This window comes from Mchenga conophoros, linkage group LG6 (genome assembly GCF_057382185.1).
Source record: "Mchenga conophoros isolate Kocher_MC1m ecotype Shallow Benthic linkage group LG6, M_conophoros_male_GT1.1, whole genome shotgun sequence".
In the NCBI taxonomy this organism is placed as follows: domain Eukaryota; kingdom Metazoa; phylum Chordata; class Actinopteri; order Cichliformes; family Cichlidae; genus Mchenga; species Mchenga conophoros.
Window position 1 is genome coordinate 41,446,893 of NC_140531.1, and position 22,262 is coordinate 41,469,154.

The 22,262-nt window shown below is 40.2% G+C and overlaps 1 protein-coding gene across 1 annotated transcript in view; it reads right to left on the reverse strand.

Annotated features, from left to right (window-relative positions):
* Positions 1-22,262, reverse strand: part of sorcs3a (sortilin related VPS10 domain containing receptor 3a) — a 240,608-nt gene that overhangs the window by 99,365 nt on the left and 118,981 nt on the right. The window contains exons 3-4 of the mRNA XM_085278118.1: positions 16,653-16,752; positions 8,289-8,447 (exon numbers count right to left, since the gene is read on the reverse strand). Of these exons, the coding sequence (XP_085134244.1) occupies positions 8,289-8,447; positions 16,653-16,752 (259 nt within the window). The remainder of the gene's footprint in view (positions 1-8,288; positions 8,448-16,652; positions 16,753-22,262) is intronic.

A 22,262-nucleotide genomic window follows, 5' to 3' on the forward strand; every position in this document is an offset into this window, starting at 1 on the left:
CTTGAGGAGCATAATTATGGTAATTTAAAATAATTATGATCAATGAAAAATACTAGCTGGAAAATGATTCCCCTCTGCGATAGGTGGTAAATCCACATAAGGAGCCAGCAGATTGTAGACAACCTTTGATTACAGTGTACAGCACTGTACTCGTCTCTGATGTAATTACTGGATGAGTTAATAACCACACAATCCATTAGAGAGTCAGGGCCTTGTCTCTCAAGTTTGCTGAAGCGTTAGCAGAGATATGGTAATTTCCATTGCATCAAACCTAGTGTTTACAAATCCCTACAGCTCCTCTGTTAATGCGATGCAAGGGAAGGTATCAGCAGTGTCCCTTAACTGCTACAAAATATCTACCAACACAACATTAGAAATATTATGGTATTTATAACAGCTAAAGGGCAAAAAGCACTCTCCTGGGTAAGTGAGAAAATTAGAGAAAACAGCCAGTTCTTGTCTGGCCCTTTGCTAGAAATTATTTTAGACAAGACATCCTAAAACTAGGGAATAAATAAGATGATTCCTATTTATTCTATGTGTGAAGCTTCTTCCCTTTACTGTTCTCCTGCATTAGCCTATTTATATAATTCTCTCACTTGGCAATAGCAACACTGCCCTATTCTCAGCAGCCAGCCTGGGACTACATCAGTTAGTAATTGTCTCCACAAACTCCTCGCAGCCGAGAGATACGAGCTTGAAAATGTGGCCAAGACTTCTAAATCTAAAAATATCTTAATTTACTCAAAGAGGGGTCTGACCTGAATGTTAATTTTAAAAAGTCATAAAAGGGAATCGACAATGACAACAAATACTTCAGTCAAGCCTGTTTGTCCTGACATGGATTCTTTCTCTAAAGAAAGTTAAATCCTCAGTGCTTCACTTAACCACGGCTAAGCACCAACTTACAGCTGATTAAATTCAGAGTGACCCAGTCTGAAAACTATTAGCTGGTTACAAGCTGAAAATGAGCATATTAAAGCTTATTGCTGCTGGCTCAACAGTGGAGATGAAGTGTCAAGGCTGTGAGGGGAATCAGGTTGAATTAGGGGACCAACAATATCTATGTAAACCGCTTTTAACTAAATAGATGGAGTGCACGTTCTTTATTTGCAACAACAGCCCTGGGGAGGTAGATGCAGCGCACAGATGACACATTCGGGAGGTGAATAAAAATGGGTCTAGCAGAGGTGGTAATCACGACTGGGTCTTTTGCTCTGGGGGCCACGGAAGCCTGCAATGATGCAAATTATAGCCGTATTAGCCACAGTCTCCTAACACCTATAATCTTCCACACCCCGACACGGACGACCTTGATTTTGTTGAACTGCCAAATCCGTGTCCCATCCACCCCGGCCGTCTTGATCTTTCTGCTCTTCTGCTTGATGTGTATTCTGCCTTCACAACCAAGATCTATTTAATCCGTGAGATCAATAGTTGTTACTGCTATTGATCTTGTGAGATGTAAGGTGGGAGCACCTCATATTTTGTATAATGTAGCCTGCTAAGGGCTGTTTTTAATTAACATTAGGAAAGACTGTTTTCCAATCATGCTGCGGTGGTGACTGATGAGTCCTTTTTACTCTTCTCAAGCCATCGGAATAATTTTATGTTTTGCCCAGAACCTTGGCTGAAGGCGGGAAGCACCGTTCTTTCAAGTCAGCTCCCACCCAGACTTCACAGGGATTTGAACTTCTTGAACTTGGCTAGCCTGCTCATCTTAATACTTAATCTTATAGTCTAAAATAGCAGCTGCAGAATTTGGAGGTTTTACTTGGAGTTTAAATGCTCGAGCAATGTTTGGAGCTCAAACTAAAGTTGTGCTGCAGACGACTTTTTTACTTTTTCCTTCATACACAAATTTTATTAAATTCCAAAAACAGTCAAAAAGAGAAACTAAAAGTGGAGAGGATTATTTTCTTTAGAAAGAAATGTATTAGTACTGTGGTCCCCTGTTAGCAAGAAACAACAATTCCTAACTAGAAACTACATGATGAATGAGATGAATACAACACCCTTCATATGTGAAGCAGATTCTAAGAATCTGTCAGTACATCAGAAAATGAGGCTGATTCAAAATAATATCCTTTCAAAATAATTACAATGTATTTACAACAAAGTGCAGAATACATAATCAAATGTATGATTAAAGTAATCAAATCTCAGTACAACAATGACGATGATGCTTTGAAGCTCCAGTTAAAGATTCCAAGACATGGTGCTTTGAACCCTGCATAGAAATCTATGAAAGAATGTAATAATAGCAAGGACAGTGGTTGACCTCCCCCTGGATAAAAGAGCTGAAACTTATAAATACAAGCACAGAGTAGACGTTCATGATCATTTCAGCTGTGTGGTGGCGGGCATGTCTACTCCGTTCATGGTGAAGATGTGAGCAGCTGTGCTTTTAAGAGTTTTTGGCTTACTGATGAATTAAGTGAGTTAATGTGTCATAACTGACGTGCAGAGGTCGAAGTTGAAGTAATTTGTGAAGGAAAAGCTACTGAGACTTTTTATGCATTATGAATTTGACTGGTTATTCTATACATTCTGCTTTTAGGTCCTGGAGATGGTGGAAAAGGCAATAAAGGTCTCTACCCAGTAACTTTGAACAATCTAAAAAAACTGTTAGGAAGCATCACCAACATGGCTGACAAAAAGCAACACTTGCTTGCAGAAAGACTTTGATCTTTGAACACAACACGCACTGCTCTCATGGTTAACTCACGAGAAGTGGCATTAGGGATGGGTATCGAAATTCCCACTGTTTCAATTCCTTGGGATTGTTTGCCATTTTTGCAAACGATTCCCTTATTGATTCCAGTCGCCGCGAACGACGTCACCACGTTGCGGAGCGTCATTTACCTGACAGGAAACACGATCAAAAGTTTGGTTATACTTTTCGAGAACGGATGACAACAGGGCAACTTGCAATACTTGCAAAGTAGATATTTCATTTAACAGAGGAAACACTACGAATATGCAAAAGCATTTGCTCACAAAACACGCGATGCCCTTAAATGAATGTCGTGTTTTTAATTCCGGACTCGTGAATCTCAACCCAGCAGAAGCGGTAACGTTTGCACGTCCTCTCCCGTTAATGCGGCAGGTAAATAATCAACTAACAGTGCATATTATGTTAGCTCGATCTGCCTTATTACAAACCTGCCATTACTGTGCGTTTAGTGACCATGATGAGAGAGAGAGTCTGGCTCAGATGCTGGCAGTTCTCGCTGCAGTCTACCGGTAGCGTCTCCTTTCAGGCAGGATAGACGAATGTCACCGAGCAGTGACTCAGTTTGTGGTAAAAGGCTTGCACCCGTTTGCCACAGCAGATGATTTTCAGTAAGTGAATGTGTTTAATTGTAGGCAGGGACATTACTGGATATTCTTGTGTAATTGCTACAGAATAATTTATGTTATACTTTGTTATTGCTACAGAAGAACATTAATTTTATTATTTTACATTTACAATTTTTTTTCCTGGGGACCCTGTGACGCCCCATTGAAGATCCGTAGGCTGGATCTCTTAAGCTCTCACTGTTGGGTTTGTAAGGCCATGTTACTCCTAAATTTGTCTCTTGTTCAAAGAGAAGATATAAAACAAAGTTCTAAGCTAATCGACCTTAGTGTTCTCCTTTTTTAAAAAGAATCGATAAAGAATCGAATCGTTAAACAGAATCGAAAATGGAATCGTGAAAATCTTATCAATACCCATCCCTAAGTGGCATTATACTCAGCGTTTCTATTCCCCGTATGTCAGCAGAGTTGACTAAGCTATAGTAAAAAAACGTTCAGTGTAGATAACAATTATACAAATGTTGTGCATCTTGTTTGTTTGCCTTCATTTATGAACACAAAGCAATAACGTTATGAGCAAACAATCAAGTCTGGTGTAACAAACGTATTTTGAACTTTGAAAAATCAAAGAACTATTTAACCAAGAACGATCAGCAAAGAATACGCTGCACAGAGATTGTGGGGAATATACTTAATTTTATGGTTCCATTTTTGATGCATTTTACACCATTTCCAGTGAAGTACAAATTTACTAAAGTGACTTTATTTGAACAGAAACACACATGTGCCGGCTTGCTCGTTATTCTGAGAAATCCATGAACTGCAAAATCAGATTTTACTGACCCGTCTCTGAGGAAACCCTGCAACTTCAAATTAAACTTAAGTGCATGATCTATGATATAAGGAACTGTGACTGAGCAGCGCTTTCTCAGCATTGGCTTCAGTTGTAACAGAAAATTTGAATAAGAGAAACCAAGTAGTGAGACGTTATAAAGATTGGTGAGAGTTCAGCGGCGTCAAAGGACTCTATTGAACATATGCAGAAACACAGCAACAACAACAGCAGAATCTATTAGCTGATCTTTTTACTGTAAAAGAGATTAAAGCTGCTGACTTATGATATTCCACTGATTCTCTGACAGTGTGAAGGACATAATGTGAAGTCGCCAACTATAGAAGAAAAACATGGCTAACAAAACTTGGTCAAAGCACGAAGAGAAGCCTGAAGGATGCTGACACTACACTCTTTGATCAGGTGAAACAAAAAGACATTTGAGAGTGAAGTTTGCTCTGGATGGATGGTCATGTAAAGAGATGACACTTAGCTCAAAAAGCTGGTTTTAGAGGAATGTTCCAACATGACGTGTTCCAAACAAACTGCAAAAATCACATACAGTAAATCAAATGCATTCCCCATGTCTCTGATTAAAAAGGGGAAAAATTAATTAGAAGACGCATTTTTGCTCCACTGAAGAACAGCTCAAAACAAACATATGACAGAAAAGTAAAACTGTCTGTTTATCCTTGCGTCCATCCATGTTCGCCCAGGAGGATCCCGAGCCTTTTGCAATTAGTTGATAAATTATTTAGTGTCATGATCCGTGGGAGTGTCTGGAGGTTTTCCATCTGTGGCCCTGGGTCCTTCCCTTTTGGGTGGGACCTCCAGCGCCTCACCTCTATTCCATCTGCAAGCAATCAGCACGAGAGCTACTTAATCCTGTGCAACCTGTTTTTCCTCGCCAGTTTGTTACTCTCTCAATGGCGAGCTGTTGCATTCCCTGGTTCAATGTCACCGGGATATTCTCCGTCTCCCTCTCTCCCTTCCTGCCTGCCCTCTGACCTTCTCATTACACCTCAGGGCTCCTGAGGAAGCGTCCACGGACCTCCCCTCCTCAGTGCTTACTAACTTGGACGTGTAAAAACCCCTCTGACCTCTTACCTCTCCTGCAACCTGACTTGCTAGGACCATCCCTCTCAGTCCCAGTCACCGATCCTCTGTGGCTATTATTTACTTAAGACTTTGTCCGCTTCGTATACAAATATCCTCGTCAATAGTTACTTTGCGTGTGTTTGGTGTCTGCATTTGGGTCCTTTCTTTGGGTGAACCTCTGGTTCATGACATCTAGTTATTAGATGAGCAAACTCTGCTTAGCTGGAGGTTCAAGCGTGGTTCTAACACACTTAGAGAATATGTATTCAATCAAAAAATCTCATTTCACTTTATTGGTAGATCAGTTTCCACATCTCCTTTAATAAGCTATGGGACAGTAACTCTAATTTTAGAAACAAACAGCATCACACTTGGGGGCAAAACAAACAAAGACCATACTATACTATACTTGAAATTAAAATGTTGAGGTTTTGGATTATTATGTAATCAGCTGGGGGAGTATTTGTTCACTTTCTCTTTATGTTACTGTCATGTATTGGAGTGTAAACTAAATACAGGCTTAAGAAACTGAGAACAAACCTCTCATTTGAGTTGATGAAATCCAAAGTACAAAAGGTCCACAACAGAAAGGAAATGAAAGCCAAAACTCCAAGAAGATGATACCAACACAAAGACGGAGACTCGGAGGAAGGGCTGGACTATTTATTCACACATGAGGTAATCAGGGAAGCAGAAGCAGGAGGGACAGAAGACACATGTGAGAGTAATCAAAGTGCACAGGACACAGGAAACGATGAACTACCAAAACAAAACGGGAAATGAATAGCAAACAGAGGAATCACAGGAGGAAATGCAAAGCAAAATTTAACAAGAACTAAGAAACATGTGAAAACCAAAGTCTAACAACAACTTAACTAAATACAAAGAAACCATAAAGACACCAAACAGAGAGTGCCTAAAATTAAAGCGGATGTAAAATTTACTTTAGATTGTCACAATCTGGGTGGAGACCTGTTAGTTGAGTGTAAGTTTCACTACAATCTAACTACAACTCTAGAAGGAGCAGTGATTCTCGTGGACTGTGGAGGGACAGATGGATGCAGATTATCTCATTGGTCCTAGAAAAGGCCCAAGCCAGCGATCGTGACACTCATACATATAACAGATGTTTTATATTAAAGATATAAAAGGACAGATTTGGTAATTAAATTCCCACCTAATTCAAAATCATCCAAGGCTAAAGTCAGCTTGGCTGGTTAGTTTGAAGTTATTCAACCATTTCATTTAATCACCTTTTTTTATTTTTACTTTTTTGTTAGTTCTACTTCAGCTTGACATTGAGTCCCGCAGCGTGCTTTAGAAAGATTAGTTGTTGAGCGGCCTGGTGCAGCCACCACCTTCCTGCACCAAGTCCCGTCCTACAGGACGATCGTTTTGGCTCTCAGGTCAGCGTCACTGACCTTAATGGCAGCTGTTTCCTGTGCACAATCTTGGAGCTCTGCGTGAAGAAGCTGTGCTGAGCTACATACTGTGTGACAAAGCTCAGTGAAGGTGACACCATGATGAAGACTCGAGTGGGAAATGAGAATCATTACAGGCTGAGACTCATTTTTAGGCACAGCCAGCTCTCCTACTGGGGCTGTTTCCTGATTGAGGTTCAGCCCAAAATACGACCAAAATAGTTTTTCTTGTTCTCTAAAAACCTCCATAATGAATTTACCGTTTCATGATATAAATTCCTTATATTCAAAACAGTATGGCCACGTTCACCATGTGGCTGTGGCTAATGGAAGACAGTTTTCATATACCTGTTTCATATGGTTTGCTTGTACAATGATAGGCACACTTTTTGTTTTTCATGACTGCGATCTAGCTAGCTACTCAAGATACATGAAAAGTGTGAGAAACACAATATACTTTAGCATCATAAATACACATTTTTAAATGGTAAATGACCAACTTTGCAGATGTAGATCCCAGACTTCACCCGACTATTTGATTAGTTCATATGGTAGTTATGTTGTCTTGGAAACAGATGCTGATGCTGAATGAGAGACACTGAGGCAAAAACACTTGATGTGGGACTCTAACCAACAGGTGGCGTCGCTCTGCTGCTCGTTATAGAATTGGATTGATTATTTTCATAAAGAAAATAAAGATATACGGAGCCCCCGCAGGGGACATGAGAAAAAAAAATTAAGACTGACTTTTGCGAGATCTCGCAAAAGTTTTAGCCGCATTCTTTGGCCTTCGACCTCCTGTTAGCTTGAAGCTAACGGGAGGTCGAAGGCCAAAGGCCGAAGAAGACCTACTACAGCCGGGAGGAACACTGCTTTCCCGGCACATCGTGCCTCGACCTCCCGGTCGGCTTCGAGCCGGTGTCCAAAGAATGCGGCTAAAAGTTTTGCGATATCTCGCAAAAGTTTTGCGAGATCCCGAGTTTGCTTTGCAAGATTTCGCAAAAGTCAGTCTTAATTTTTTTTTCTCCCATGTCCCCTGCGGGGCTCCGTAAAGATAGAACATTTTTATTATCATAATTAAAAATTACTTGTTTGTTAGTTTTCTTACAAGCGCTTTCAGCAAATATGAATTTGCTGTCACACACACTTCACAACCCGAGCCTTTACAGTGATTTGGGGGGTAGTGTAAAACAGATGACAAAGGATGTCTGTGCTTGTATTGATTGTGGCGCATGTTACATGAAGGGTTAGTTAGTAATGGCGAGAATTTAACAATTCAGTTCAACAAAAGTTGAGAGTGGAGATTTTTTTAGCACCGTTATTGCTACCACTGAAGAGCTTTCATGCAAAACAATCAATATGTTTAACTTACAATTTAACCAAGGGGATTGTGACAATATTAAAGGATGGATATAGAAATAGAGGGTTTGTAATAATAGTGTGTCTCAAAGAAAGGCCTCACACTTAATTCTAGCTAAATAATTTTAAATTACATTCATCGGGTGAGTAAAAGCCATCAGGTAATTAGCTAAATTGAAAAACCTACAGTATGGTATGTGAGCAGCACAAAAGGTTGCAAGTAAGGAGCAAAGAGCTAATTACAGGTGAGGACAGAAAAAAGATGACAATGATCTCACCTTCTGGTCGTGACTGTAAGCTAAGGCCCAGTCCTCTTCAGTGGGGTGGAATAAAAGGCTCAGGAGGTAGAAATTGAGGCGGTACTTCTGGTAACTGGCTCCCTCATCAGTGCTGATGAGTACGCTGCTCTCAAACTCCGGATCTGTCAACACCATAATCTGAGAGTGGGGAGGGGAAGAAAAGGAAAAGGATGAGGAGGAGGGCGTGCACACACGTGAAGGATAAAGGTGTGCGTTTTTGAAGATGGGAGAAGAAAGGATTTAAAGGGCAAATTTTGTGCAAAGAGGTGGAAAGATGGGGAGATGAGAAGAGGTGGAAGAGAGACGTTAGTGTCAGCAGAATAGGCTCGGCATTTTGGCACACGTCGGGCTTATGCTTGGCAAACAGCTCTGGAATATTTCCAGCTTCATTTCTTGACTGTGACTGTTGCACTTGCATTGCCATAGTTCTGCAGCTTTTCTGAGGCGGCGCTTCGGCATTTTCATCGTCTCGTTCCAAAATAGAAGATTGCTCGCAGCAAAGAGGGAAGTGGCATCTAAACCAAAACACAACCACATTCGAGCACGTAGGTGGCATCAGAAAAATTGATCATTGGAACGACTTGTCCAAATAGTTTACAGTAAAGTGACGCCACTTGTGGTCTAGCTGCAATTAAGTGCCGTAGAAACAAGTGATTGAGCAGCCATGCATGAATCTGCACATACAGTGTGTTATTTTGCTTATCAGTCGGTGCTTTAGCATGTCATTTTTTCCTTCCAATAAAACTCTAATTTCAAATTTAACAGCTCCACAGTAGTAGAAGCCCTAATTTCATGCTTGGAATATTTCTACCAGAGCTATCACAGTTATTACAGTATTCACTAAGAACAGGGATTCCACAATGCATATTTCTTTCAGCTAATGACATTTGGAGTCTTTGTGGGAGCAGATAAAATGTTCACAGGAATTCCTCCTTGAATAAAAAGGTGTTAGCATAGATGTAGCATTTAAAAGGGATGGTACTATTTTGACTCATAGAATCTGAAATGAATCCATCATCAGTTTGGTTTACTTTTATATAAACAGGGATTTGAATGATTCCACACAAATAAATAAATAAAGGTGTTTTGTTGTATGCTTCACTTTTAGGGTAACTAATCTTGATCAATACACACTTCATCACAGGATAGGTGTGGATGCTCTAATCAGCCATAACATTAACACCATGCAGAGTTATGCTGGGAAATCTGGGTTTTGCATTGGTGTGGATTGCTCATTTGATACGTACAGCCCACCTCAACATTTCTGCGCTGATGCAGTGCTCCCATGAAAACAAAGAGCCTGTGAGGTCTGAGGTAGGGCTGAACGATATATCGCATTTGCGATAATATCGCGACATGATCAAGTGCAATTTTCTAACCGCAAAGGCTGCGATTATACTGCGATTATAAGGCTGTCCAAATTACTACCATATCCCAGAATTCATAGCGCGGCCCAGCCAAACTCCAGTTTCCAGCAATGGCGGCCGCTACTAAGTTTTAAAATTACTCATACTAATCTTTCTGGGTCACAAAATAAACTTTTAACATATTTTCAGGCGAGAAAGTAGTTGTGTAAACATCAAATATCTGCTCGGTTTATCAAGATATCCCATATTTGCAAAAGTGCTTCGACGTTTTCAGAGGCGTCTGCTACCCACCAGCTCGACAGCTGGCCGGGAGCTCGAGGGTTACTGATGCGGCCGAGAACGGCACAACTCCCGGCACATCATTTTCAGATCACCGCGGAGTTTCGCTGCTCGGGTTAAACGTAATATATAAGTCACTTAGACAACCTAAAAATGTTATTGTTGGGCTTTTTTCAGTGTTTTGTTTGTTCGTGAGTAAATCGGTTTGGCTGAGATTAAAGTTATTAGATTAGATAAAATAAAACTTTATTAATCCCCCGGGTGGGTTCCTCCTTGGTTTTCACACAGCTGACTAAACGTCAAACAGAAAACTTATTAAACAGAAATATGAGACAGTCGAGAATTTACACCAGTGTCTGGTTATATTTTAGATAGCAAGAAGCAGACGGCCGAGTTTATTAAACTCCACCGAGACAGCGGTGACGCTAATCAGAACTAGACCGTCCAATTTCACGCCTTTAAACTTTAAAGGCGTGTTTGTGTGTGTGTTTATACAATTGCTATTATGTTTGCACTTTATGTGTAATGTTACTGACTGCAGAGATCAGTAAGATGTGTGTATTTTTTATTTATTAGTTTTATTTATTTAATATTATTTTTTAATTTAATGACTGTCTAGTAGTTCACAGATGTCGAAAAACTGAGTGTGGTAAAGCCACTGATTTTGTTTATGTATATTTCTGCAATCTGCACATTGCACTGACTTTCATTTTAATGTTTACACCAGGGTTCCTTGTCAGCACTTTATGCTCAGATGTTTGTAAGCTAAAAATAAACTATTGTGTATGTTCAAATATACTGTTGTGATTGAAGAAGTTAAATAAAAATGTCAGTCATCAATTCATGCATCACCTCATGTCATCATAACAGAGGTCTGTCTTCCAGGAAAGAACAGTTTAAAATTAATGTAATATAGTATTGGCCATACTATATGATGTATTGCTTGTCTTTGTTTAATAATACAGAAGACAAAGACCTTAAAAAATAATCGCATATCGCATCGCAATCGCAATGTTGAGGCATCATTGTGTAACCCACAGGACCCACTGAAAGCATTCACAACGGCATCACAGGTATCGGGGGTGTTTCAACAGTACAATGAAGATGAAGAAAATATTGTGCATCTGATCTTTAATGTCTTTATTAATACTGTTTGCTTGGCTGCGAAGACTTGCATGCTGCTAATATGTAAAGCAACATGCAAGTCTTTGTAATATTTATTATTTCTCGGCCGAACAGTTTGCAGTAAATGTTTTATAGTTCACCTTTAAGAAACGGCTGCTAATTTGTTAACACACACACACACACAGTAAAATTGAACTGGTAAGTCCAAAAACCTATTTTATTTTTCTTACCAAATCCTGATGAAAACACTGTTTGCCTGACTGCTAGTGCCTCTGCTTACATAGCCTCTCAGCTAACTGCTTATTGGTCCTGTTGGTCACCTGGTTCTGAAAGCCGCCCCGTGTTGCAGCTGGAAACGGGGTTAATAGGCTAATCTGTGCTCCACAAAAGTAAAAAATAAAAAGGAAAAATTAGCTTGACTCCAACGTTCTCAGAGAGCCGAGTACAAACCAATCTACCGTGTTTCTCGTTAAAATTAAAACATGAGGTAGTGCAGCTCTGAATGTTTCTCTCGCAGTGTTTAGTCTGTTATCTGGCTTACACTACAATGCCCACACCTCCACTATAATTGTGTGGTGGAACGGTGGGTAGCGATGGCGCTCACAGCCCAAACGGCTGTTTTCTCTCGTCAATTCCATTTGAATTGGAAAAACAACAGCACATTTGTCACTGACAGAAAAGCTAGACTTCTTTCCAGAGCTTTAACCGGGAACCCTCCCCGGTGGTGATTTAGATAAATTGTTTTTCATTAAGCACCAATAAACAGGCAGCACTTTCTCAATCTGGGTTTCTCATTGGCCCGGGCTCGCCAATCTTGCCATTCATTACCTGTCACTGTCTAATGCCAAGGCCTCCTGATATCTGCAACAGTCTTTGGGGCTTGTCGGATGTAATTTACAGTTTTTAAGCAGTAATCATATTTCATCATGTTGCTGTGAGCAGCAGAGTCTGTTTTACATTTTCAGTCACCTGTCAGGACTTTCAGTTAAAGGAAAGAAAAGCCTGTCTGAACACATTGTATGTCTCATACAAAAATCTACCCTCGTCTTTAGCTCGAGCTTTGAGCTGAGCGACGAGCGTCACGTATTCTTGGTACAACTATAGCTTTCAATTGCAGCATTTTAGGTCATCTCTCCTGTAGCCTTGATTCAGAGAGGCTCACGACGGGCCCCTCATTTTATCGGGAGCCAGTCGCAGAAAGCATTTTCACATTTCTATTACTCACTTACCACCTTGTACGTGCAAAAACAACCACATTACTTCCCAACCTCAGACATTATCGTAACAAGCCCTTTCTGTCTGTCACCTCTGCAATTAGAAAGAACCCAGAACCAATTCAACGCCAATACAAAGGCGGGAAATGGAACAGCAGCCAATTTCTCTCCTGCCTACTAAAACAATCAGCCTCAAACAATAATTATTCACTTCCAAAATCCCAGTGACCGATAGCATTAGCGAGAGGTGATTAAGATTTCCCTCACAGCATCCACTCGGCCTCGGTGAGGAAGTGGGCGAGTGAGGAGAGTAACAAAACGAAATCGATAAAGGTCGGAGGGATAACCTTTGTGTTTTATCAGCCTGCCGTTGAGTTGTGCATGGGCTATGGCACCAAGACGGAAGCCAGCAGCTGTCGGATGATGAGATGTGGAGGTATGGATCAGAGAGGGAGGAAAAGAGACTCTCTGCAGCAAATGAATCGCATCACGCCAGATCAATTGAGCTTAGTCTTTGTTTGACGGGAGGGTTTAACACAGTTGTCGCAGCACTATGCTCATTAAGCATGGATCAGGACTTAATCGCCAACATTTAGCTATCATGTTTTCACTGTCTCGCTTCCTCAATGGCATTTTAACAGTGCACGTCCTTATTTTTAATTTAACGTAATCCATGAGCTGTTCGATCAAGGATTTAGCACATGGTGAGCATCAGAATACAGCCAAGAAGATTCATGGCAGCTGTCAATTTCAGCGATCTGCACTAAATGTCATTACCATCATTCAAATCTATAATGTGACTTTGTAAAAGGTCACAGCTTCACCTTATTTCTAAAACAATGTAAGCACAAAAGAAAAAACAAAAGCAGTTAACATATAATGGCGCCTTTATTGTGGTTGAAGGAATATCTCAGAGGGCAGCAGACGATTGTATCTCACAGTGACTGATTGGGCACCCAGACGGCTTTTTTATAGAACACGGGCAGACATTAAACACGACGACTCGGATGCAAGAGGCAAAAGATAAATAAAGCAAGTGTTCAGGCAAACTTTCATACATGCACGACGGTAAACCAAAATAATTAGGCCATAGATGAGGTCGAAGAGGCAATCAGCCCACAGGCAGAATGAAACTGGGAAAACATTTGGATTATTGCTAGATTTTTTCCAACGTACGCCGTTACAAACCTGCATTAAAAAAACAAGGACTAATATCAGTTGTTTACATGAGTACACGTGTTATTTTTTCTTTTTCTCGCGTAAGCCGAATAACACAAAGTGTGTCACATCAGCAACCTGAGAGAGAGAGAACCTGAGGGACTACGTTTCTGCTATGCCCTTGATGTGGAATTAAATTTTCTCCACATAAACAGAGAGGAGGAGTGAGTCATGAGGAGCAATCAGCATCGGCTATGATCTGTTCCTCACCTTCACGTGGTTTAGCTCAACACTCTTGGAGATCCTATTAACTCCCATGGCACTCCCAAACGTATTCAGGGTCAGTACCTTGGCTCGGCCCTGGCATAGTGAGGCTGATGAGCCCGAGCACCTCCACAACAACGAGCACGTTCTCCACACGGCCTGTCGTCACGCTTTGGTTTGTGCCGCACATGAGTCTAACCAAGTAGGCCAATGTAGACAAAAGGATTGTTTCCAAGGATACGTAATCATATTGTTGGGAAAATCTCAGTTCTGACTAAACTTACTTTGAATTGACTGTTTAAATGTTTTAAAGAAAACAATTTTCAGTTCTACGGTCTCGGCGGTCCTGGGTGGCATTTAAAGAAGCCTTTGTGAATATTTTATAGCGACAACTGATTTAACATATAAACACTGTGACAGTGTGAAACCTACAGAGAGTTCTCAACTCGACGTGCAACCTTTGAATTCTAAAGTCAGTATTATTATGACTGTTATTAAGGCCAAACCCTTCCTGCTTAGGTTTAACCTTCTTAACAATGTTCTCAGCTGCAGGAGGGAGCCCACCAGCAAACAGCTGACTTATAATATTTACCTTATAATATAAAGTACCTTCAGATGACTAGTGATGATAGTGCAGTGGTGCTCTTTAGATAATGTGAAGTTCTACATGCATAATCATTAGACAGTCTATGTAAAAGAGACCTTACATAATTGAACCACACTTTCTGTCGATGTCTTTACTTTGAATTTCACATCTTAGATGGAAAATAATCTAAAATGTTATTCTTCATACTGTAACAGTTGCAAAAAGGCATAAAAGGCAATAGGACTCTTGTACAATACTATTAAAAATAATAAACAAAATAATGACTCACATAAAACATACTTTAACTATCTGTACTAACCTGCGACTCCAAAGTGTGACTTGTTATTCCAGCTAACAGCCCGTCGAGCTCCACGTAAACAGCATTATTGTCCCCGGCCATAAATACCAGATAAACTGATCATCTTACTGCTTTCCAAACTTTATTTTTGCCATATGCATACGGTAGTTGCCGCGTTGTGCCGAGAGAGCTGGGTCGATATATATTTATGTACAGAATACTGTAAATTGACTGAAAACACATGGATTCAGAAACAGCTCTGGTTCCCTTTAGGCTACAGGTCGAAGAGACTCCGACTGTAGCTTTGCTGCTTGGAGCACACTCTTGGCTATGATTTCACTTGCCTATCAAATTTTTGCTTGGAGCACCAGATGCGTGATGTTCAACACATGAGGGAATATCAGAGTTGCAGCCTGATGCTAAAGGCTTTGGATCTCAATATAAAAGTGTAGGGATTTAATATCCCTCCTGCTTGACAGACATGACCTGTAACCCTAAAGATAGAACAATGACCAAAACCCTAAATGATTGGGTATTAATTAGCACATTTCATTTTAGCTGGAGTTAGACAGATGGATAGAAAAACATATTCGTAGATTATCAGAAAACAATAAAAATCAATGCTTGACAGAACTCTCTGGCAACTGAAAAACACTGGCAGATGGTTGGCAGCTGGCAGTGGTCATGGGTTTGTTTTTTGGGGGCTTGAAATTCTTAAAATTCCACTTAGATTGTTGCCAGAAACATTCTTATAGAGCAAGGACTCACTGTACATAGTTTCCTAACTAATAGACAGACGATTTTATCCACAAGCAAACTCACATAAGATTTTCAATTTCAGATGCCAATAATAATAATAATATCGAATAACCTATGTTACCTAGTATTCTATTTAATACCTCAACTTGTAAACACAGCATTTAGCAATGAGCACTGATTTAATCCTACCTGTAAAAGCCACAGAGGTATGTCATATAAACCAGGCAGCTGCTCCAAAGATAAACACTGCTTTCATTTACCAAACAGACCTGTTCTGTCTGTATTCTGTCTCTGTCAATAAACCTCAAGACTTTCTGCTGATGTTCCCATTGAAAAGCCTCAAAATGAGCTGATTCGCTTAAAACTATGATTTGTCAAGTTCAATACAGATTCTTAACCTCTAAACATCCATCACACAACCAATTATGATGGTACCTTTCAGATCGCGTCTCCTCAAAGTTCTTCTGCTATAATATTTCCATTTGGGTTTGCCAAACAGCAGTAGATGTGGCCCTAACCCTACCAGGTCTAAACAGGTCGTGGACAGTCTTCAGGCGACCTGCACGTTAATCTGTTAAGCAATAAATTCTTATCCGGTTAGATTCAAAATGTGACCATGATGTGTTTAAATTCCCTGCAGATCAGCTTATTTATTTAAGTGCACAACACACACAGCTCGGTGGTCTCAGTTCTACATGAGTCTCTAAGCTGCAGTCAGGTACTTAAATCGACAGTAAATATGGGTGCAACAACTGGGATGTTATAGTTGTAGCTATAGAAATCCTAATAGATATTTTAACTAGTGTCAATATAAACATGATATTTCTTCATGGGGAGTAAAGGATTTGATAGTTTATTTATTCAGAGTTTTGCGTTGTAGTGATGAAAAAGTCTGAATTTCATATTTGTTCTAAATAAATCATCTTTGTGAGTCTCAGTGCCCTGTTCTTATTGGCTTTTCCTAAAAAATGTGCTTTGAAAACAAAAACCAAAGCAAGAAATAAAGTAATCGTGCCAATTACAATGTTTTTACTAAAATTTGTCTTAAGTTCCACTGACAGTGCTGAAACCAAAATAAAACGGGCAAAATAGACATTAGAGTTATTTAGTGAATAGAAATAGTTTTCTCTGAAAAGAAGGCTCTCGGGAGAGCAGACTGATGAGTATGACATGGCTCAGGTTGTACTGATGGAATTAGGCCTGTGCAAATGTAATCATACCCAATTCATTAAAGGAAAACATGTCAAAGTATTTCCACTGATGAGCAACTTTTGTGATAAATGAACGTCTCACCTTTCTCTTGTTAGACGGACAGACGTATAAGTAACTTAGGACAGTCTTGGATCCAACTTTGTCATTCATTCTCTCATATGTGGAGCCGTAATCGGTGGATCTGAAAGAGAAGAAGCCGTCGGAAGCGTGAAAACACTGCTGTGGATAACCCCACTGGAAGTTTGAATGCATGAGTAAACAAACAGATGAAGGATTCCTGGGACATTGAGCAATTCGTGTCAAATAAATTTCATTTGCAAGCGATGAAAAGGAATGCGATATCACACGCAATGGTAACACAACATGCAGGATAAAGGCCGGTATGCCACTCTATATAGCTGCTCTGTGCTGGACCGAAACCTCTGGCAATAGAACAAGAGAAGGTTAACCAATCATCTATAGCTGCCAACGAAAATGATCCATTCAAAAACGTCTAGGGACCTGGCACTATAAATAATTAATTCTCTCCTGATGACTACTATGAAATAAAATATGACGAGTGCAAAAACATGTGGATGTTCCTGAACCCTCCAGCTTTAATAATTTAACAGTGGGAATGAGCCTGTTAGCCAGCCTAGTCCCTAGAAACTCCACATGAATCCATCATCACTAGTAACTACCAAATCCGCCTTCAAGTAGCATATTACAGCTTTTACAGCCCTGTTCTGGCTTTTTCTTTTTTTTCATGGGAGCTATATTCATACCCCGGATTTCTCTCTGTGGGGAAAGGAGCACCCACACACCTCTGCGGCATATCTCCCGTTTGGATTTGCAGTCTACTTCAAGTTATGTGGAAAGTGAAGATGATACCTATTTCCAGATTCTTTCCTTTTTCAGTCCAGCTTGTGTTCCTTCAGCGGGAACGGGCTTTCAAGGAAATTGCAAAGAGATGTCTCTCATTCTAATTCATCTCAGAATGCCTGAGAGTCACAGCAGGTGCTATGATTACAAAGCACAATAATGAGTCAGATGGACAGCGTCGTTTCCACAGCATATTAAGGTGAGGTGTGGGGAGAAGTGTTGCACTGAGAATGATCCTGATTTGGAGCGTGAGCTGTGAGCCTATGTGCTTAGACTCTGTATTCCACCGTCGGAGAATGCATAAGTAACGTTAAAACATGCAGCACGCTGGTCTTGGTATAAGCGCACACCAAGCATGCAATCATCATCATCATCATCATCGTCTAGTCATCTCAATGCAAGTTGATAATATCTTTGATGAGCCAACAGGAGAAAGTCAGATCATGATTAGCTGTGACCTCCCAGATGACTCACGCTCTGTACAAGAAGGCTGATTATTATACAAGATGACAAAAGAAAGCTACACACATCGTACTTTTAGACCAGTTCATAGATGGGAAATGTAAATAGGGATACAGCGTTTCCAACTTGACAGCAATTTAGAGTCCAGAATACAGGAATGCCCAATTGTTACTCTGAACTATATCCTGAAAGGGAAAAATTGTAATCCAGCTTCTTTCTGTAAAGAAGGATACTAGAATTTGTCCTCACTGAGACCTTGTGAGAGTATTAAGGTCTTTAGGTCTTAATCAGGGTCTCCATCCTTTCATGTTCTACTCCTGCAAGGTTGTCCAACTCCAGTCCTCGGGAGCTACCATCCTGCAGCTTTTAGACGCATCCTTGTTCCAACACACCTGAATCAAATGAATGGCTTGTTATCATGCCTTTGCCAAACTTGATGGCATGCCGAAGAGGTAATCCAACCATTTGATTCAGCTGTGTTGGAGTAGGGATGCATCTAAAAGCTGCAGGACAGTAGCTCTCGAGGACTGGAGTTGGACACCCCTGTCTGCATGCTAATGACCAACTCTTGGGGGTTTTCACTGTAGCCATGATATGCCGATGGCAAATAAAATATATCTCTTTCAACACTTCAACAAACCAGCAAGCCAAAAACACCAAAGAAAAATACAATACATCATTTGATCTCCACATGGCCTGTTTAACTACACCAGGGGTGTCCAATTCCAGGCTTCAAGGACCGGTTTCCTGCAGGTTTTAGATCTCACCCTGAATCAAATGAGTTATTCATCACCAGACCCCTGGAGGACTTCAAGACATTTAAATCAGCTGTGTTGGATCAAGGACACATCTAAAACCTGCAGGTCCTTGAGGCCTGGAGTTGGAAACCCCTGACCTACACAAACCTGAAGCCTGCTCAGACCTGAATGACTTTTGACTTGATTAGTGAACTATTTGAGGCTTTCTAGCAACCAGATAGCGTCAGGTACCAAAAATGTGTCCCTTTGGTTAAAGCGTTTTAATGCAGCACTTCTCAGATTTGCAAAAACTGCAAAAATCTGAAATGTGCTGGTTTCACAAGTTTCCTAAAATGTTAGAAAATGTATCTTATTGCTGTTGAACCTGGGATAAAACCTAGTTTCAGCGACAAATGCACTGAGATGTTTCTCACCACTGATGGGGCCACTGAGCAATGTGTTGATTGCAAGGCCCCCTGACTTGTTTATATGCCATTCATGCAAATGAACAGGTGGATGGTTTTATACGCTCCTGCTGCGTTATTGAAATGTAGTGGCAGTAACATGTTAACAAAGTTGGAACCAAACGCATCTGAAAAGGAGAATTTTTTTTTAATCCTCGTTTAATGCTCTTAAGATGTGTCATAATAAATTAAAGGCACATGCTTTTTACTATGTACACACAAAATACACTCATTAGAACCACCTTTCATGAAAAGTCTGCATGCTGCCTAATTCATTAAATCGAATGGCCCTGCCATCAAGATTACCTTGGTGAATCTTTTGCAGGGGTCTAATGACAGGGGTGGGCAATTCCAGGCCTCGAGGGCCGGTGTCCTGCAGGTTTTAGATCTCACCTTGGGTCAACACACCTGAATCACATGATTAGTTTGTTACCAGGCCTCTGGAGAACTACAGGACATGTTGAGGAGCTAATTTAGGTATTTAAATCAGCTGTGTTGGTTCAAGGACACATCTAAAACCTGCAGGGACACCAGCCCTCGAGGCCTAGAGTTGCCCACCCCTGGTCTAGGAGATAGCACGTACAGAGAAGAGTTATTTATTTTATATTTTAGTTAAATTAAGTTTGCAGGTCCTGCCTGCCACTTCAGCTGAGGTCAAGTTAAAGCTGTGATTTGACAAGCACAATCACATTTTGTGCAATTAAATTAAGGCGAACTGAAAGTATTTCTTATAGGCTCAGAGTGTGTTTTCAGCCAAATTTGGCCGGTCCTTGCGCCTCTAATCACATTAAGTGTTCAGGAACTGACAAGTCCAATTTGACCTGAGCTGTACTTTTAAGGATTCTCAGTGATGCAGAGAGGATTATCCATGCTTACATTTCATAGTACATCAATTACTGCATTGTGTTGTTTCACTAAAATAGACCTAATACTTATATTGTTTCTATAGAGGTCCGGCTTAAAAGCCACATTGTGTCTAAGATTCTCTTCAGTGGCTGCTTGTATTTAATACTTGTGAATTTATTTATTACTTGAAAGCACTGAGAACATTTTGTTTCTCCATAGATGTGAAGCCTCTTCTGCCTTGTTTTGTCCCTGCCTGATTTCTTTTCTGCATATTTGTCACACATTCAGGTCATCAGACTGATTTCAAATTTTGATATCACGCAAAGATGAACTGAATGCAGGGATTTATCTCCGTGTGAAACCTTACACTTGCCTTTCAAACGTGTTCACCTCTAAGTCAGTCAGCTTTCTAAAAACATGTTTGAAATCACAGTTAATTAATGATATGAATGATATGAATTAATAAAGAGGTTTGGATATTTTTTTCCCTCAATAAAAGAATCATCAACTGCATTTTGTGTTTACTCAGGTTATCTTTGTCTGTCGTTAACATTGGTTTCATGACCTAATGACACTGATTATGTCTCCCTCCAACCAGCTCCCTGAGCCTGGTTCTGCCAGAGGTTTCCTTCTGTCAAAAGGGAGTTTTTCCTTCCCACCATCGCCAAGTGCTTGCTCACAGGAGGTCATGTAATTGTTGGGTTCTTCTTTGTTTCATTACAATATAAATCATTGTTGTTGTGATTTGGTGCTATATAAATAAAAACAAACTGAATTGAATTAAAACTTGTGTGACAAAGATGCAAAGGTGCAAATGCATCTTCACAGCGCTGTATAGATGTAGAGTATGTGGAAATGAGGAAAAAATGACCCATTAATGATGGATTTTATAGATTTCACTCTAGCGTTGGCTCAGATATCACCTTCAGCATGGTCATAATGAAAGTAGATCTGTACAGCAAGATGAATCCAGCTGCCATCCTTTGCAGTGATAGCCCAAAAGGATCATATCTGAGGAGACACGCTGCTTCCTATTTGCCTTTTGCAACACAGCTGCAACCATGGAGTTGAGCTCTATTGGAAGGTGAACATTCAGTGAAGTAAAACAACGTTTGCTTATTTTTTTAGAGACTGAGCCTGTCCAGGTATGCTACAAGATACTGCACCTCATTGTTTATGTCTAGTAAAAGCATTTAATATCAATGCAGAAAAAAGAGCCTCATTTATGTATAGAAACTGAAATTCTTTTTATTCAGATAAATCACAGCCTCCATGTAACATTAAAAAAAGAGTTTCAGTTGGCTAACGCTAACCATACCATATCATCTTATTAATAAAATAATTTCCATAGGCGTGTAAGACTTGGTTGATACTTTTATACATTGAAGAATTTGTATTTTATCACTGAGGTGGTGAAACTTTAGATACATATAACTAGTTAAGTAGATACATTTCCTTGTAGTAACTTAAGATTAAAGGGAAAAAAGTTAATATCAGTCTACAATGGTAACTTTGGTGTAACAGGGCAGTCCTCACCCCACCCCCACCCGCCATGCACTATACAAGCACATTTACAAAGCTCCATTCACTGATTGAACTGACTAAAGCACAAGCTGCTTTCACCGTGTCCTAAAAACAATTAGTCTCCGGCACTGCGGTGCCTTACACGAGTTTGAGCTGTGTTCAAATGTTTTGTATCACAGGTTGTTATTGCAGGTGATCAGATGGAGAACACAGTGGGGGCAAATGGGTTGAAAGGTACATTTTCCTTTCCCCCCCAATCCTATAAACACACTCCCTGATGTTTCACGAGTGACTGAGCTGATGGAGGTCCGTGAGCAGTAACAAGACCACAGACACTCGAAATTGCCAATTCTCTTTTGGTTGAACAACTTCATTCTTCTTGGCTAGAAAATGACATTTTATGAAATCTGCGTCCAGCTTTTGAGTTCAGTAAAAGTCTGAAGATAATTAATGTGATTGTGATATTTATCTGAACTTCTGGATTTCAAAACACTTGTTTTAATCTGGTTTCCCCTCCCCTTGTTGGTTCAGTCCACCGAGAAGCTTGTACGTCTTGTTTCGTCCTGTTGGTAAGATGAGAAAAGAAAAATAAAGAAAAAGGAGGCATAGTCCCAGAGACGGTGTCTAATGGGAATCCAGGAAAGAAAGACAACTACTGCCTATTGCTGCTATTTTGAATGTTCAACAAATTTTCAATTTGAAGCACAATATAAGTTTCTTTCTTACACCTGCTTCCATTTCTGTTGAGTCGTGCAGTTTCTGTGGAATTAATGCCTGTTTCAGGCCTGTGGTGAAAG